Here is an 18,653-nt window from a genome sequence, read left to right on the forward strand (position 1 = left end):
TGGAAGATTGTAGGTTTCTAGGAATTTATTCACTTCTAGGTTGTCCAGCTCATTGGCATGTAATTGTTCACAGTAGTCTCCTAGGATCCTTTGGATTTCTGTGTTATCAGTTGTACTTCTCTTTCATTTCTGATTTTGAGTCTGTGCTTGTTTTTTCTTGGTTTGTCTGCTAAAGGTTTATAGATTTTATCTTTTCAAAGAACCAGCTCTAGTTTCATTGATCTTTTTTATTGTCTTTCTGCTCTAATCTACCTTCTACTGATCTGGGGCCTTGGGAGTCTGAGTGGCTCAGTTGGTTGAGCAACTGCCTTCAGCTCAGGTCACGATCCCTGAGTAGTCCCGGTATCAAGTCCCGCATGGGACTCCCTGCTCAGCAGGGAGTTTGCTTCTGCCTCTGACCCTCCCCCATCTCGTGCTCTCTCTCATAATCTGGGGCTTTGTTCTTTTTCTAGAAAGTTCTTTTAGGTATAAAGTTATGTTGTCAGTCTGAGATTTTCCTTCTTTCTTGAGGTAGGCATGTATTGCTGTGAACTTCCCTCTTAGAACTGCTTTTTAACATCCCATATATTTTGGTGTCCTATTTCAGTTTTCATTTGTCTCTAGGAATTTTTTTCTTTCTCCTTTGATTTCTTTGAGGACACATTGGTTGTTCAGTAGCATGTTATTTAATCTCGTATCTGTGCTTTTCCCCATTTTCTTGTAATTTCTAGTTCCCTACTATTGTGGTCTAGTTTTATACCAGAGATGCTTGATAGGATTTCCATTTTCATTTATTGAGACTTGGTTTTTGGCCTAACGGGATTTATTCTGGAGAATATTCTATGTCCACTTGAGAAGAATGTGTATTCTGCTTTTAGATGAAATATTCTCAGTGTGTCTGTCACATCCATGTGGTCTAATGTGTTAAGTCCAGTGTTTCTGTATTGGTTGTTTTGTCTGGATGAATTATCCATTGATGAGAGTGGGATATTAAAGTCTTTTTATTACCATATTGCTTTCAGTATCTCCCTTTAGGTCTGTTAGTATCTACTCTATGTATTTTGGTGTTCCTACATTGGGTGCACATATATATATAAATGTTATACCTTCTTGCTAGCTTGACCCCTTTATCATATGTAACATCCTTGTCTTTTATTACAGTCTTTGTTTTAAAGTCTGATTGGAGTATAGCTAATCCAGCTTTCTTTTCATTTCCATGCAGTATCTTCTTCTGTCCCTTCCAATCTCAGTCTGGGTATGTCCTTCTGAAGTATCTCTTGTAGGCAGTACGTAGATGTGTGTTGTTTTTTTATCCACACAACCACTCTTGTGATTGGCATTTTTATTTAAAGTAATTATTGGTGGGTATATACTGATTGACATTTTGTTAATTGTTTTGTTTATGTAGTTCTCTATTCTTCTCTTTCACTCTTCCCTTGTGGTTTGATGACTTTCTTTAGTGTTATGTTCAGATTCCTTTCTCATTTTCTTTTGTGTACTTACTATATTTTCCCCTTGTGGTTACCATGAGGTTCACATAAAATATGCTATGTAAATAGTCTTTTTTAAGTTGATAGCAACTTAATTTTAGAAATCTTCTCTTTTATAAATCCTTCCTCAAAAATGAACAAGACAGCACCTTAGCAATTTTTCTTTTAGTAATAAAAAGTCTTTTCAACCAAATCATAATGGTCTTCCTTCAGGGTCTTTTGTTGGCTTGATTAATAGGCCCTCCTCACAGCAAATCATCTGTCACTCATTATTTGGGCTCCACAGGTCCATTAAACAGAGGAGAAAAGGAGGACTAGAGAATTCTAATGTAAAGCAAATTTATTAAATCTTGAAAACATGTGATGGTCTTGAGAAAAGATGTCCTTTTTCTTCGACAGAATGTCCTAAAGAGCATTCATTTGCTTGCAAAGGCCATAATCTGTTCCTGGAGAAAAATGAAATAGAATGAATGATACTTTGACACTGTAAGGTGTGAGGGCAAGTGAAGAAAATATTTTAAAATATCCAGGGGTGCCTGAGTGGCTCAGTTGGTTAAGCGTCCAGGTCTACGTATCTGGGTTGTGAGTTCAAGGCTCCATGCTGGGAGTGGAGCCTATTTAAAAATAAAATACCCAAAGTGATTAAAGCAAAAACTCAGCAAGGTTTTTGTCTCAGACAGACGCTCCTCTCAAGAGTCCCTCCAAAGTGTCTTTAGATGGAAGTTCTGAGGAAAGAAGCTGACCAAGCAGCAAAAGGAGTTTAAAGCATCTTTTTTTTTTTTAAGACTGTATTTATTTATTTGAGAGACAGACAAGCAGACTGCACCAAGTGCAGAGCCCGATGGAGGGCTCGATCTCACGACCCTGAGATCATGGCCTGAGCCGAAATCAAGAGTCGGATGCTTTAACCAACTGAGCCACCCAGGTGCCCCTAAAGCATCTTTATCTTTAAAAGTTCCTATTCACTATTTTAAGCCCTTCCTCATATAAAGTTACTGCTTAGATGTTGGCTCTAGCACCCATGAGCCCAGCAAGGACTTTGTTGCTCATAACCAATGAGGGAGGTATTCATAAAGAGGTAATTTTACAACCAAGAAAATTAATTCAAAGAAATTAAGAGTCATTGGCAAAATGCTTCCTCAGCGAGCAACTCCTGGAGAGCCGTGAGTGACCTTACTTTGAGTGGAGGTACTGCATTTGTGGCCTGCAAGCCCCATGTCCGGAGCAGCACCAGCGGAGTGGCACTGGTGGAATAGAGCCTTTTCAGTAGGTCAGTAGCAGCCAGAAGAGCAGTGTTGTGACGCTGTCGATCTGTTTCGTAACCTGCAAGATGGCTCATAGAGCCTGGAGGAAGGAGGAAAGGTATAAATCCCTAATCTCATAGTGAAGTTGTTTCCTAGCAAGCCAGACACACTGATGTCTACCACATCTGGCTACCGGAGGGGCATTTTGGGGTCCCGACCTTCCCTGACTACATGACCTCTGACTACTTCTCTGAGGTACCTGAACCCTTACCCAAGTCCTTTCCATTGAAGGCTGCAGCACTGAGGTGATGGACCAAGCTGGAGACATCCCCAAAGCCCATGTTGACACCTTGTCCTGCAAGTGGATGGACTCTGTGGGCTGCATCCCTAAGAAGCAAGCAAGAGTTCAGGTGTGGCTGCCTGCAGCCGAGTGAGAAGAGCGCAGCCCGGCTCTGTTGTCATCTTACCCGATGAGAGCCAGTCGCGGCCGGACGTACTCGGCAGCATGTCCCAACCCAAGTGGAAACAGCACTCGACTTTTGGCGTCCACTCCGGCGACACTTGGGGGCATCTGGCGAGCTGAGACCTTAGTGGGCTTCAGAAAGCCAACAGCATATTGCAGCATGGTGCTGGCCGAGTCAATGAAGTCTGTGTGGTTGGCATCACTCCACTGAGCAGCGTCAGCCACAAATAGCAGAAATTCATCAGTGATTAACGGGATTTTAAAAATCAGCAGGGAAACCCATTTTATCACTAAAGCCAAGTGTTAATAGTACCTAACGTGCCTAAACTGATCCAGACCATAGGTGACAAGCCTTTTAAACAAATGGAAAACACAACTTCCTGTCCTTCCCCACAGGTTTTAGGATCAAGCCAAACTGCTCCTGAGCTGCCCCTGCCTACCTGTGAACTTCCACCTTTCACTTCACCTTAACCCTCAAAAACCGTACAGTAGCCACAGTGCAGCTCATTCTACAACATCCTCTTGCCCCTGGCATTCCTCCCTCTGCTTAGAATGTCCTTCTAATTCACCCCGATGACCCCTTAGAAACACCCAGAAGCTGTGAGCCTCCCTCTAACCCCTCCACTGTGTGTTCTCCTCTGCTTCCGTTAACACCCTATGAATATTTTTACCAATTGTTGCTTAAGTAGCTTTCTTCCTCACTTGATTGTGAGCTTCCTGAAAGCAGGGACTGTGTCTCATCTGTCTACCTCCAGACTCTTGTACCTGGAAGGCACGTGTGATTGTTGCTAAATGAATGCACTGCAAAAGCCCATGGCAGGAATACATGCTACATGACCAGAGAGCCAGCAGTTACCATTTACCCTGGAAGCCACTTTAGTATGTTCAGTTCCTTTCACTCCTGTTGCTACTCCAGAGCAGGGATGCCTAAGTTCCTCAGTATAAACTACTGTGTAGTCACTAGCGAGGCGGTAGAGTTTGCCAGTTAAAACCACAGGTTCGAGGGCCAGCCTGATTTCCAAACCCGGCTTCACTGCTAGCTCTATGACCTTGGGCAGATAACTGAGCTCTAAATGAGCATAAGAGTACCCTCCTCGGTGGTTCACTGCATTAAATACATACAGGTACAACTCTTCACCTGTACATGGCACACAGTAAACGTTCAGTAAATCTTACTGATAGTATTACTATTAGTGAATTTAGATATATGTGTTTAAGCTCCGAAATTACTGGTGCCAATATTATTAAAAGCTGTGTCTACTCCAGAATAATCATTACATTTGTTGAGCACCTATAATGTACTAGGTGTGCTCCAAGCATCTTATATCAGTTCTCTCATTTTAAAAGTCTTTAGACTTCTTTATTACTGTTATTAAACCCTGAGAGGCTGGTGATACTACCTCCATTTTCTAGGAGATTAACAGGCAGAAACAGTACTGAACCCATGTCCGTCTACAAAACTTTCTCTTAAGCTCCCTGCTAAAATGCGCTCAGCTCCTCTCAGAACACTTCTAATGAATCTGGCTTCAAAGGTTCAGGTACTTCAAATCTAGTACAGCTATTCAAAATTAGCCAAGCATTACAGATTCAAAAAAAAAAAAAAAAGCCCAATGAGAACCACTGCCCACGACAGCTATTTCAGTCAACTCAACAGCAGCCCACAACCCTCAAAACACGGAAGTTAGTAATTTCCATTGTTTCGCATTTCTCCGAATGTCCTCCCCTCCATGTAGCCCAGATCAAACCCTGTAGTTACAAAGGGGCCACTGGTTGGTTATTCCTTTTTCCTTCATCAAAACCACCTTTCTGTATCTCCGCTGCAACATAGCATCACCTGGACAAGCTCATACTCACGAAAGCAGAGTTAATGGTATCCACAAACTTTTCCTCATCCATGCTGACGAGCTCTGCTGCATGGTCATGGGATGTGGACCAAACCAAGGAACTCAAGGTGTCTGAGAGCTGTGTCAAAAGAACATCAATACTGGGGCGCCTGCGTGGCTCAGTACATTAATTTTGGCTCAGGTCATGATCTCAGGGCCAGGAGACTGAGCCCCATGCGGGGCTCTGCGCTTAGCAAGGAGCCAGCCAGCTTGAGGTTCTCTGCCTCTGCCCCTCCCCCCACCTGCAAGCACACACACTCTAAAAAAATAAGAACAGCAATACTAAGGGGCAAGACTTCTATTCTTGGGAGCTCTCAAGGATAAAGGAAGTAAGGGGGGAAACAAAGTTAGCCTGGCCATATGCCCTAGAAACCAGAAAAAGGTTGAAAGAAAGTGAAGCCCTAAGAGCAAGGCCGGGCATGTTTAAGCAGACTAGCCAGAAGGACTTACCGGGAGCAAAGCAATGGGCCCAGAGGGAAGAAATCTCTGCCAAGCTACGTTGTTTTCTGTGGCCTACAATAGAGCAAGGAAGAGTTCTCATGAAAAGTACTTAGTACCCACTAAACACAAGCAGGGTCCCCAGATGGTGGGCTCAGGATCCTACCTCCGATAAATGCAGAGTAGCCACAACAGCAGACTGATCATAGCTCCAGCTGACATTCTGAATCCCAGCAGCCTGCCGCACTCCTGAGTTGTGACCATCTGCACCAATCTGCATGGAAACAAGAGTCTGTTCAGTCTTTTTTTAAACTCTCATTTTTTTGTTTTTAATATTTAATTTGAGAGAGAGAATGAGAGAGAGCACGAGAGGGAGAAGAGGGTCAGAGGGAGAAGCAGACTCCCTGCTGAGCAGGGAGCCCAATGCGGGACTCGATCCCGGGACTCTAGGATCATGACCTGAGCCGAAGGCAGTCGCTTAACCAACTGAGCCACCCAGGCGCCCAAGAGTCTGTTCAGTCTTATAACTTAATACGTAAAACTGTTCCAGAAGTTTGTTTCTGCCTCCTTTTCTCTAGTTCCAACTGTTCACAAGCTCATCGGTGGCAGGCAACTTTTTATCACGCCCACCTTACTCATAGCCCCTGGAGGGGGTAGCCTTACATAGGTGATCCCAGTGTCAGCTACTGGACCAAAGCTGGACATGGACATCTGCCCCATGAGGTGCAGCCAAAGGTTAACTTGGCCAAGCTCTCTTGATATTTGAACTAGAAGTTAATAAGGCAGGCACTGGAGTTGAACAGTCCTGCTGGAAGGTTAGGGATGGCTGCCAGGTAAAAGGGGAAGCTGGTGAACAGAGAAAGAGAGAGACATGGGAAATGCAAGGAGATGAAGTGACTACAGGACTCCTGCGAGGGAAAGTACCACCTCAATTTCTGCTTGTGTTCCTGTGTCCCTTTTCTTTCAAGACCTAAGATGATCCAGGAGATTACTTCCTATACAGGATTTACAAGACCATCTTAACTTGAGTTGGCCTGTGTGGTTACTGGTCCTTATAACCAAAAGCTTTGCCAAAAATTATAGCTTAAACCTAAAATGAAAGGCCACAGAATCTAGGATAAGCTATGGATATGCAAGACCCCTGGCAAAATAAGAATTTTCAACTACCAACAATTTAGTCTGGAGGGTGCTGCCATCACCTAGGGTAATATGAACCCAAGGGCTGGAGTCTGCCATGGTAAACGGATAAGGCCAGGTGTAGCTGAGTGCTTTGCTCCTGTAGAGAACTGTCACCCCGGTCTAGGAAGTCAGAAGAGAGAAAACAAAATATTAGAAAGGCAGCCTACATGGGCTGAGGAAAAAGCCGTAACTAAATCTAAAGGGAGCTCTCAGGACAGCTGTCTCTTACCGTTTACTCCTAAACAAGGAAAAGTAAAATCTAAAAAATAACTAATTAATGCTATAGTTTGAGAGCTGATAAATGACAGAGCCACAGGGATGAATCAGTGTCAAAGAACAAAACAAAACAAAACAAAACTCAGCCCTGAGTGACCAGCCCGCACCAGGGATTCTTTCTTCTCACCCCCACGCTCCTGCTCTTCTAGGTTCACTCTGTGCCTAAGTGACTCCACGTGCTTGCAGAATCAACAGGGTGGGACTCCCAGGGGCTCAAAAAAGTTCTAGATTTCCTAAGATTTTTCTTGCCACTGAAAATCATTTTACTTTTCTGATCATAAAAATGATATGCCTGTAAAGTCTGAACAACAAAGATTTAAGGGATGGAAAAAATCACCCTTTATCATACCATTCAGAGGCAACTACAGTTAAAGCTTTTCCATACAGCTTTACAGATAATTCCTATGTGTATAGATGCGTGCGCACACGTAGGATATGACACATACTTTTTTCACCAATTTGTTATGGGATATGTTTCTAAGTGATTAAATATTAGGTCTAAATTATCTTTAAAAGTTGCACACAAGTGGGGTGCCTGGCTGGCTCAGTCGGTAGAGTATGGGACTCTTGATCTCAGGGTTGTGAGTTCGGGCCCCATGTTGGGTGTAGAGATTACTTAAAAAGATAAAATTAAAAAAAAAAAGTTGCACATAAGTTCATTGCATGGATAAATTACTATTCCATATCAGAAAGCATAAGCTACTTCCAATTTTTCTCTCACTAGAACCACCCTGAGATATTTGCAAATCATATATCTGATAAGGAATTTATATTCAGAATACATAAAGAACTCTTAACTCAAAAAGAAAAAGACGATCCAGTTTTTAAATGGGCAAAAGATTCTGAATAGTCATTTCCCCAGATGGCCAATAAGCACAGGAAAAGATGGGAAATACAATCAGAACTACAATAAGATACCATTTCAGTCACTAAGATGGCTCTTATAAAAAAAATAAAAGGAAAAATAAGTGTTGGCAAGGATGTGGAGAAACTGGAACTCTTATATAGTATTGTTGGGAAAGTGAAATGGTGCAGACTCTTTGAAAAAGTTCAGCAGTTTCTGGAAATGTTAAACAGAGAAAATATGACCCAGCAAGTCTACTCCTAAGTATCCACCCAGAAGAAATGAAACCTATGTCCCCACAAAGACTTGTACACAAGTGGTCATAGCATTATTCACAATCGCCAAAAGTGGGAACAACCCAACTGTCCCATCAACTAATGAATGGATAAACAAAATGTAGGGTATCCACACGATGGAAAACTCTTTGGTGATAAAAAAGAATGGACTAATACAGGCTACAACATGAGTGAATATCAAAGATATGTTAGGTGAGAGAAGTAGACACAAAAGAATACATTGTGTATGATTCGATCTTTATGACATGTCCAGAACAGGCAAATCCTGAGAAACCAAAAGTAGATCAGTTGTACCAGGGACTGGGGTTGGGAATGGGGAATGGCTGTAAATGGACCTAAGATTTCTTTTTGAGGTGACAGAAATGTTCTAAAATGATATTGTCACAGTGGCATAACCCTATAAGTAACACTAAAAATCACTGTATTGTACACTTAAAATGGGTGAATTTTATGGTATGTAAATTATACCTGAATAAAACTGTTGGGAAAAAAGAAAAAAAAGAAAAAACCCTAAGATATCCATCAGAGGGTTTCTTTTTTTTCTTTAATGCTTTCTTTGAAAAAAAAAATTTTTTTTTTATTAACATATAATGTATTACTTGTTTCGGGGTACAGATCTGTGATTCAACAGTCTTACACAATTCACAGCGCTCACCATAGCACATACCCTCCCCAATGTCTATAACCCAGCCACCCCATCCCTCCCACCCCCACCACTCCAGCAACCCTCAGTTTGTTTCCTGAGATTAAGTCTCTTACGGTTTCCCCCTCTCTGGTTTCGTCTTGTTTCATTTTTCCCTCCCGTCCCCTATGATCCTCTGTCTTGTTTCTCAAATCGTCAGAGGGTTTCTTTATGGTGGATATTCAGTCTCCGTAAAAGGGATTCTTTTTCCAGTAAGTCCTAGAAAAATTCTAAAGCAATTCACCTTGCAGTGTGAAAGGAAGATGTAAGGGGTGGGTGCCTCACCTGACACCGCCTCCAGCTGCTTGGTGAGAGCGCACATTATGACATCATTCTCCACTATATAGCCCATGTCATCCAGATTATCCTTATCGAACATTATCAGGGCCTCTGAGCAGGCATCCCACACCTGGAAACACAAAGGGGAAGTTTGTATTATAACCCAAAGAAGAGAAAATGTCTTGCTCTAATCAGAAACAGTACTGCCTTCCCCAAGTGACAGAAGCAGAAAAATCACAATGTCAATTCTTCTGGTAGGAGACAGAAGGTGAGAAGAAAATTCTCTTGAGAATGCTTCCCCCCACTTCCTTAGACTGAGACTGAATGGGAACTTCCTGCTTTCACATAAAATATGGAGAATATGGATTCCAAGATACAGAAAAGAATATGGACAACCAAGATATCTTGCCAGAAGTGATAAAGGAGGCACCTGCATTCGCCGAAAGGCTCTGTATCTCATGTGCAGATGTGATCCCAGGCACCAAAACCTACAAAAGAAAGGATCTATATATAGGCCAGAGCAATCTCACCGGGCACTTCCCTCCTCAGCTCTGTCTCTCCAACCTATGAAGTAAGAGATTGTTTTCAGTGTCCTCCAATGACAGAAAAATACTCTCATTTATGTTTGATATTAGGAGTTAAGCTGCTCTGTTATTATATTATTATACAGCATGAAAAAAGACCGAGCTTTCATAATCAAGCCAAATCTGGGGCGTCTGCGTGGCTCGGTCAGTTAAGCGTCCAACTCTTGGTTTTGGCTCAGCTTGTGATCTCAGGGCTGGGAGATTGAGCCCTGTGTCAGACTCTGCACTTAGTGGGGAGTCCGCTTGAGATTCTGTGTCCCTTTGCAGCCCCCCTCAAATACTTTTTTTAAAAATGCCAAATCACATTGAAGTTAGGGAAAATAAAAAAAGAAACCAAACCCATATTTTTTTCATCATCCTACAGAAGTTATAAACTCTCTGGATAAAAACTATTTTTTTGGGTGCCTGACTGGCTCAGTCAGAAGGGCATAGCAACTCTTGATCTCAGGGTTGTGAGTTTGAGCCCCACAGTGGGTGTAGAGATTACTTAAAAATCTTAAATTTTTTTAAAGATTTTTATTAATTTGAGAGAGAATGAGAGAGAGAGAGCATGAGAGGGGGGAGGGTCAGAGGCAGAAGCAGACTCCCCTCTGAGCAGGGAGCCCCATGCGGGACTCAATCCAGGGACTCCAGTATCATGACCTGAGCCAAAGGCAGTCGCTTAACCAACTGAGCCACCCAGGCATCCCTTAAAAATTGTTTTATTTTTTTTAAAGATCTTATTTATTTATTTGACAGAGACAGAGACAGCGACAGCGAGAGCAGGAACACAAGCAGGGGGAGTGGGAGAGGGAGAAGCAGGCTTCCTTCCTGCCAAGCAGGGGAGCCCGACGTGGGACTCGCTCCCAGGACCCCGGGATCATGACCTGAGCCAAAGGCAGTCCCCCTAACCAACTGAGCCACCCAGGCACCCCTTAAAAATTGTTTTTAAGAGACAGTCTTTTAACTTTTTTTTTTAACCCCATAGCACTGAACAGATTTATTCAGTGTGGACATATTTACTGAGTCAGACACAATTCTAGGTAGTGAGCATAAAGTGTGAAACCAAACAAAGTTCCTGCCCTTCTGGAGCTAACATTCTGGTTGGAGAGATAGACAGTAAAAAAAAACAAATACATAATACATTGTCACACAGTACTGTTATAAAGAAAAAATAAAGCAGTATAAGGGGCTAAAAATGATGGAAGAGTAATTTTTGACAGGGTGGTTCTAGATAGGATAGCCCGGGGGAGTAACATTTGGCAGAGACCTAAAGGCACTTTTCTAATGGGTTCCATGTGCACACATTGATCTACACTCCAAAAGCACTTATTATTTGTTTATTTATTTATTTTAAGATTTTATTTATTAGACAGTGAAAGAGGGAACACAAGCAGGGGGAGTGGGAGAGGGAGAAGCAGGCTTCCCGCTGAGCAGGGAGCCCAATGCAGGACTCAACTGCAGGATCCTGGGATCATGACCTGAGCCGAAGGCAGATGCTTAATGACTGAGCCACCCAGGTGTCCCTCCAAAAGCATTTAGCATGCGAACTCCCTAGATCCCAAGAGGGCTGACTCTAGGCGTAAAGAAGTGAACGGTCATAATTAGTTCATATAGTTTCAATTCCACCAATTCATAATGACCCAACATCACAAATGAAGTCTACATGATGAACCCCTATGTCCCAAGGACGTCTTCCTCAGACTGGGAGGTGACACTTTAATAGTGTCAGGGGTCCTCATCTTCAACGACACACTAGATTACCATACCAACCCCCTCCTCACAGGATGCTCTAGAGCCTCTGCCCTGTGGGACACACTACAAAGCCAAGAGAGACGAGAGACTGGGGTGCCTGGGTGGCTCAGTTGTTAAGTGTCTGCCTTCGGCTCAGGTCATGATCCCAGGGTCCTGGGATCGAGCCCCACGTCGGGCTCCCTGCTCCGTGGGAAGCCTGCTTCTCCCTCTCTCCCACTCCCCTGCCTGTATTTCCTCTCTCGCTGCGTCTTTTCTGTCAAATAAATAGAATCTTTAAAAAAAGAGATCGGTTCTATGAAAGACCTTCTACTCACTACTGAGAAGGGTTGCAGAGCCGGGGGAAATGGAGCTGACTCTGTTGCTGTAAGTTTCTGGCAATTTCTCCCATACTTTCTTTGGTCCTGCTTCTAGCAAGAGGATTTTCTTGTCACAAAAGTGAATATCATATCCTAAAAAAAAAAAAAAAAAAAAATTTTATATCATAGTGGGAAAATCAGAATTTCTTCCCTTTCTCACTTCCAAGAGAGGGAACAGATTAACTAATTCCTTAGCCCTTAGGATACAAATTTCTCACAGGGCACACAAAAATGAAACACCACACAAAATCCTAAGCAATACCTTATACCACTATTTCAGCCACGTGAACCACTGTGCCCATGACTGTAAGGACAGTAAGGACTTAACAGTCCAACACCGGCCATGTGCAAAGAAGTGAAAAACAGCAAAACTCACAAGGAGCCAGTAGAATTCCCTAGAAAGGAAGAATGAAGTAAAAGAGAAAGGCTAAAGTATTTAGACACCAGATAATTCTAATCTTTAAACTGTTAAGTCACTAAAAATTACAAATCCTGTTCAACAGAAAAATGGAATATTTAATAAAATTCATGTGGCCTCGAGATTAAATAAAGGATAAAGAATTATTTGTGAAAGAAAAGGAGCCCCCCGAAATACATCAATTGTACCTACAAATCTGGTCTTCAAACACCTGTATAGGGGAATAAAAAGGGGACTTGGGACGTGGTTACTGGGTGCCTGCAGCCCAGACAGTCCCCTCCACCGTGGCTCAGGGAAAGACACGGAAACAGTAAGCAAGGAGCTGCTGCAGCCAAGAAAGGAGAAAAAAAGTGACAGGATTATGAGAAACAGTGTAGGGTTTTACTTCGTAATGATGACAACCTCACAATTTTGGGAATCTAAATGAGAAGAGTGGCATTATTATAAGATGCAACTAGGTCGCTCCAGTGAACAGGCAGTGAGCGGCACCAGGTTCACGTATACCCCGCCCTCGCTGTGTTTGCACTGGAGGATGGGAACAGCCACGATCCTCGGAGTGGACTGCCTTCTGGTCCATCACACCTCCCCACCTTCAGGTATCTGCTCCACCCGAATGCCCCCCTGGCCACCTCCTCCCTCCGGATCCTACCTGCTCAAGCCTCACCTCCCCAGTGGTATTCAGACCACTCTGCACACCTCCTCCCCCAGCACAGGTCAGCGGCTGTTCTTCTAGGGGAGCTTTTGTTTCATAATCCCTTCTATTAGTTATTTACAAGGCTTTCTCTTTTGCTAGATTCTAAATTCCCTGGGGGCAGGAACCATTTCTTTTCTTATGGCTAATATTCCCAGCAGCAAATGCTCTATCTCCTCAATCCATAAAATAGATACTCAATGGACATTTTTGTTACATGAGAGACAAGGGAACTAACAGGAAAAAGAATTGTATTTCCAAACACATTATAAAATATAGTCAGGTTCAATATTTTATTTTTAGCTATTTAAAGTGACACTTTAGAAAACTCATTTGGAGAAAAAAATACTGCAGGATACAATTTACAAATAATAATGTGAGAGGGAAATATAGATGTTTCAAGCCTGAAACATAAACTAATGTGAGTTTGAAGAAGAATCAAGGAAAACAAACTGACTTAAGTGGAAATATGAAGAGCGTACTGAAAATTTTACACTTTTAAAGCAGCTGTCTAAAATTAAGTGGACATTGGAATAAAAAGTAAGGTTGATCACCATATAAACTACTGACAATATTCTCTGGGATACATGCTGCGATGATCAAGGGGAAACATCAGCACGCACAAAATCTCAGGATTTATTTGACTCAACAAGAGAAAACACTCTCAATGCCACACCTGCCTCTGAAAAGCTGAGGATCTGCCCAACATCCCAACTGCTTTACAGGAAAACAGTGAAGCTTGCTCACTGAATAAATCACATGAAAGATTCCAAACCTTCCAGAGCTTCAACTTTCACGTTTAACATTTTTCTCTGAGTTTTAGGAAATTGGCCAGTGTGTGAATTTTATTTTGTAAACCTGCGTTTGGTAGTTTTGACTTAAGAGCAGAGATTGTCACAACCCAGTATGCTCGGGCCCCTGAACTTTCTTTTGTAGACTTATGCAGAGAATTCTGTATTATGACTGTTTAAAGTCAGTCCTGACTTTGAGGATTTATACTTCTATGGAAGAGACGGAAAACAGAAACAATTACAACACAGAATTCTCTGTTTAGGGGCTCCTGGGTGGCTCAGTCGTTAAGTGTCTATCTTCAGCTCAGGTCATGATCCCAGGGTCCTGGGATCAAGCCCCGCATCGGGCTCCCTGCTCAGCGGGAAGCCTGCTTCTCCCTCTCCCACTCCCCCTGCTTGTGTTCCCTCTCTTGCTCTGTCAAATAAATAAATAAATAAATCTTAAAAAAAAAAAAAAGTACAGGCTCCTGGGCCCCACCTGGATAAACCCAATCAGTCACTGGAAGTGAAACCTGCAATCCTCATTTTTTTTTAAATATGCCCCACAAACTGGTAATGGGTGACTGTCTTCAAGGAGAACTGAGTGGCTAAAAATAAAAAATGGAAGTCTCACTTTACATTCTTTATACTGTATGCCCTATACCCTTTGTATTTCAGAACTCAAAATCCCTTTTGAATTTTCTATATGTGCCTTATTCAACACCTCCGAACAAAACAAAAACCCCAGGTGATTTTTTTTTTTTTAAAGATTTTATTTATTTGACAGAGAGAGATAGTGAGAGCAGGAACACAAGCAGGGGGAGTGGGAGAGGGAGAAGCAGGCTTCCCGCGGAGCAGGGAGCCCGATGTGGGACTCAATCCCAGGAACCTGGGATCATGACCCGAGCCGAAGGCAGACGCTTAACGACTGAACCACCCAGGCACCCAAACCCCAGGTGATTCTTAAATGCACTCAAGCTTCAGAACTACTATTTTAGGCCATGGACCAGTAGGTACAACCAAAATGGCTGCCAAGAAGCAAAGGTATATAAACCTGCCAGAGAGTTTTGTGTCTCAAAAAGGCTTTGTATCTCCCAATTACCAACAAGATTTTATTTATTTGACGGAGAGAGACACAGCGAGAGAGGGAACACAAGCAGGAGGAGTGGGGGAGGGAGAAGCAGGCTTCCCGCTGAGCAGAGAGCCCCATGTGGGGCTCGATCCCAGGACCCTGGGATCATGACCTGAGCCGAAGGCAGATGCTTAACGACTGAACCACCCAGGTGCCCCTCCCAATTACCAACTTTTGAATGCAAGTTACTTAACCTTTTTGAGTTTTAATTCCCTTATCTGCACAATTTACAATCAAGATTATTAAGTGGATGCAATTAAAAAAGATTATAACCCAGTGCAGCCCTTTCTGCCCACAGGTCCTGTCCCTGTGCTGTAAGAAAACCACCTTATTGCACCAAAAAAAAAAAAAAAAAAAGATTATGAGGATTAAGTACAAATGTATGCAAAATACTTTAAAAGATGCCCATCCATAACAAGTACTCAATAACTGATGACTACGTTTTTATAATTACTTTGAGATTCAAGCCGATTAGTTCATACAAAGCTTTGTTTCCCACCAGTATCCCAAAAGAGGAGCCACCCTAGGGAAGATGTGGCTGTCACACCTTATTCTTAAGTCAACGAAGACTTTTACATTAGTGATCTTTAATTTGTGAGGCCAGAAAACTCAGATCCAATTTCTGCAAGTCACTATACAATTGTTAAAAAGCAAAAGATCTGGGGGTGCCTGGGTGGCTCAGTTTGTTGAGCGTCCGGCTCTTGATTTTGGCTCAGGTCATGATCGCAGGGTCCTGGAATTCAACTCCACATCAGGCTCCGCGTTCAGTATGGAGTCTCCTTTTCCCCCTCGTCCTCTTCTCTCCCAACACCTGCCCCCCCCCATGCATGTGCACGCTCTCTCAGATCAATAAATCTTTTATAAAAAAGGGGGGGGGCAAAAAATCTAGAGTTTGGTGGCCTGAGGTTCAAGTTCTGAGTCTACTACCAGTTGGCTGTTAAGACTCTGGTCCTTACTAAACCTTGCTAAGCAATTTTCTCACATAAAATATGAAAACAGTATCTACATCACAGTGAAGTGAACCAGCCTAAACTATACATGTAAAAGCAAAGTCCTTACCTCACTTTACACACACAGTTTAACTCAAAGTAGATCACAGACTTAAATCTAAGAGCTAAAACTACAAAACTCTTAGAACACAAGAGTGAATCTTCATGAGTTTGGGTTAGCCAATGATTTCTTAGGTATGACACCAAAAGTATAAGCGGTAAAAACTTGACAAGTTGAATTTTATCAAAATTAAAAACTTCTGTGCTTCAAAGGACACCATCAAGGAAATGAAAAGGCAACCCATAAAATGAGAGAAAATATTTGCAAATCACTTAGCTGTTAAAGGACCTGTGCCCAGATTAAACAAACAAAAACAACTCTTAGAACTCAATAATAAAAAGACAAATTGCCCAAAATGGGCAAAGAGTGGTGTCTGGCTGGCTCAGTGGACAGAGCATGAGACTCTTGATGGTGGGCTCCTTAGTTCGAACCCACATTGGGCGCAGAAATTACTTTAAAACGAAATAAAATGGGCAAACGGTCTGAACAGGCACTTCTTCAAAGATATACAAATAAGCGTATGAAAGGATATTCAACATCATTAGTCATTAGGGAAATTCAAATCAAACCAGGAGACACCACTTCACTCGCACTGGGATGACTATAAACAAAAATACAACAGCAACTGCTGTCCAGGATGTGGAGAAACTGGACCCCTCATATACTGCTGGTGGGAATGTAAAATGGTGCAGCCACCTTGGAATACCATTTGGCAGTTCTTCAAAACAAACACAGAGTTACCATGTATGTGATCGAGCAATTCCAGTCCTAGAAATGGATATATCCAAGTAACGAAAATATATGTTTACACAAAAGCCTGTACCCAAAATAACAGCATTATTCGAAACAGTCCAGAAGAGGAAACCCAAACGTCCATCAACTAATAAATGCATAAACCAAGTGTAGTACACACAGTGCAGAATTACTCAACCATAAAAAGTACTGGCGCATGCTACAACCTGGACGAAACTTTAAAACAAGCAGAATCCAAGTATATGAAAATGTCAGGAAAAAGCTAATCTATAGAGACAAAAAGTTCACGAGTGGTTGCCTAGGGCTGAGGAGCTTTGTGGGGAAATGGGCAATGACTACTAATTGGTTCGTTTCTTTTGGGGGTGATGAAAATGTTCTAAAATTTATGGTGGTGATGGATGCACAACCTGTTAATATACTAAAAAACCATTAAATTGTATGCTTAAATGCGTGAACCTTCTGATATGCAATTGATCTCAAAGGAGCTGTTTTTAGAAAGAAACCAAAACGCCTAGCCCGATACAATGCCTTAATTACTTCCAACTGTGCCCATTCCTGAATAACAACGGGCGGGATTCAGAATGACTCCTAAGGACCCTCCCACTTTTGACCCTTAGGAACCCCGAAGGACCAAACGCTTGCAGCGGGGCTCCTCTGGGCGGGGGAAAGACCACAGGAGCTCAGGGCTCCCACGGTCCTCACAGTTCCTCCACGGTCCTCACAGTTCCTCCACGGCCCCACTCCCCGCCACTACCTGCCTGGAGATGCGCTTACCCAAAGCACAGGCCATGGCGGCACCCACCAGGCCTCCGCCCGACACCACCACATCGTACACCGTGTCGGCCTTGGCGCCCGACCACCTCCGGCAGGAGAGCAGCGGGCCTTTCCCAGCAGCTGCAGGTGCAGCCCTCCACCGGCTCACAGCCAGCCGGGCCGCCATGGTGCTGACCCGCAACGTACTTGGCGCGCTGCTAGGCCCTCCTTTTGCTGCACTGCGGAAGCAGAGCTCTCCAATCACTAGCTGCTTCCGCCCCGGCCTCAGAGCCGGAAATAGAACACTCAAGACTAGGCCAATCAGAAAACAATTCTTGCCAACTTGGGCGGGAAAGATTAGAGGCTCCCTGGGAAGGCGGACTGGTCAGGCATCCGCCTGGGAGCCAATCAGAGGCCAAAGCTAGAAAGGGGCGGAACCTGATCGCGTAGCTAGTACCGCCACCGCAGCCAGCTCGTAGCCGGCCGCTGTGACCGCCGCCTCCGTCTCTGCCTCGCGGAGAAGATGACCATTGGGAGGCCTCCGGGAGCCCAGGGCGGCGCTCAGTGGAGCCGTCAGGTGAGGAGAGAACGAAAAGGAGAGGAATTAGGTCTGCGCCCCGGAAAGGAATCTCTAAGAAACTGTTTGACGTTGCCCTGGAGACACGACAGGGGGCGTGTCGCACGGGGGCGTGGGATTAAAATCGGGCCGCGTTTAGGGACCGGCCGGCGGCCTCCCTAAGGAAGGGGTTGAGCCTTATGTCAGGCCCTTCGTCGAACCACAGCGATGGCCCTCGGTTTTCGCTTATCCTGTCAACTACCCTAGGACTTATAGTATGATGTCGTCCCCATTTTGTAGAAAAGAAAACTGAGGCACAGAGAGAATAAGAAATTTGCCACAGTGGGGCACCTGGGTGGCTCAGTCAGTTTAAGCGTCTGCCTTCGGCTCAGGTCATGACTGATCCCAGTGTCCTGGGATCGAGCCCCGCATCGGGCTCCCTGCTCAAGCGGGGAATCTGCTTCTCCCTCTCTCTCTGCCCCTCCCCCACACTCGTGCTCGCTCGCTTGCTCGCTCTCAAATAAATAAAATTAAAAAAAAGAAATTTGCCATAGAGTCCATACAGAAAGTAGATTGGTGGTTGCTTAGGGCTGGCAGGGAGGGAAGGGTTGGAAGGACTAAGCAAAATAGAGAGTGACTGCTAAATGGTATGGGCTTTCTTTGGGGTGATTGAAATGCTCTAAAATTGATGGTGGTGATGGTTTGCACAACTCTGTGAATATACTAAAACCCATTGCATTGTACTCTTTCAGTAAGTGAATTGTATGAATTGTATGGTGTCTGAATTATATCTCAATAAAGGC

At 43.5% G+C, this 18,653-nt stretch overlaps 2 protein-coding genes across 10 annotated transcripts in view; one reads left to right on the forward strand and one right to left on the reverse strand.

Moving 5' to 3' along the window:
* The window catches only part of ENTPD5 (ectonucleoside triphosphate diphosphohydrolase 5 (inactive)), a 77,338-nt gene that overhangs the window by 45,867 nt on the left and 12,818 nt on the right, over positions 1-18,653 (forward strand). The gene's annotated exons all lie outside the window — the stretch shown is intronic.
* On the reverse strand, positions 1,792-17,550 carry COQ6 (coenzyme Q6, monooxygenase). The gene is given in 13 exon segments (XM_035727943.1): positions 1,792-1,915; positions 2,647-2,813; positions 2,985-3,100; positions 3,181-3,383; positions 5,031-5,138; positions 5,510-5,572; positions 5,664-5,771; positions 6,665-6,796; positions 9,055-9,183; positions 9,484-9,515; positions 9,518-9,541; positions 11,686-11,820; positions 17,316-17,550. Coding segments are annotated over 13 exon segments (1,413 nt in total). The 5' UTR covers positions 17,482-17,550; the 3' UTR covers positions 1,792-1,885.

This window comes from Zalophus californianus, chromosome 6 (assembly GCF_009762305.2).
Source record: "Zalophus californianus isolate mZalCal1 chromosome 6, mZalCal1.pri.v2, whole genome shotgun sequence".
Lineage (NCBI taxonomy): Eukaryota > Metazoa > Chordata > Mammalia > Carnivora > Otariidae > Zalophus > Zalophus californianus.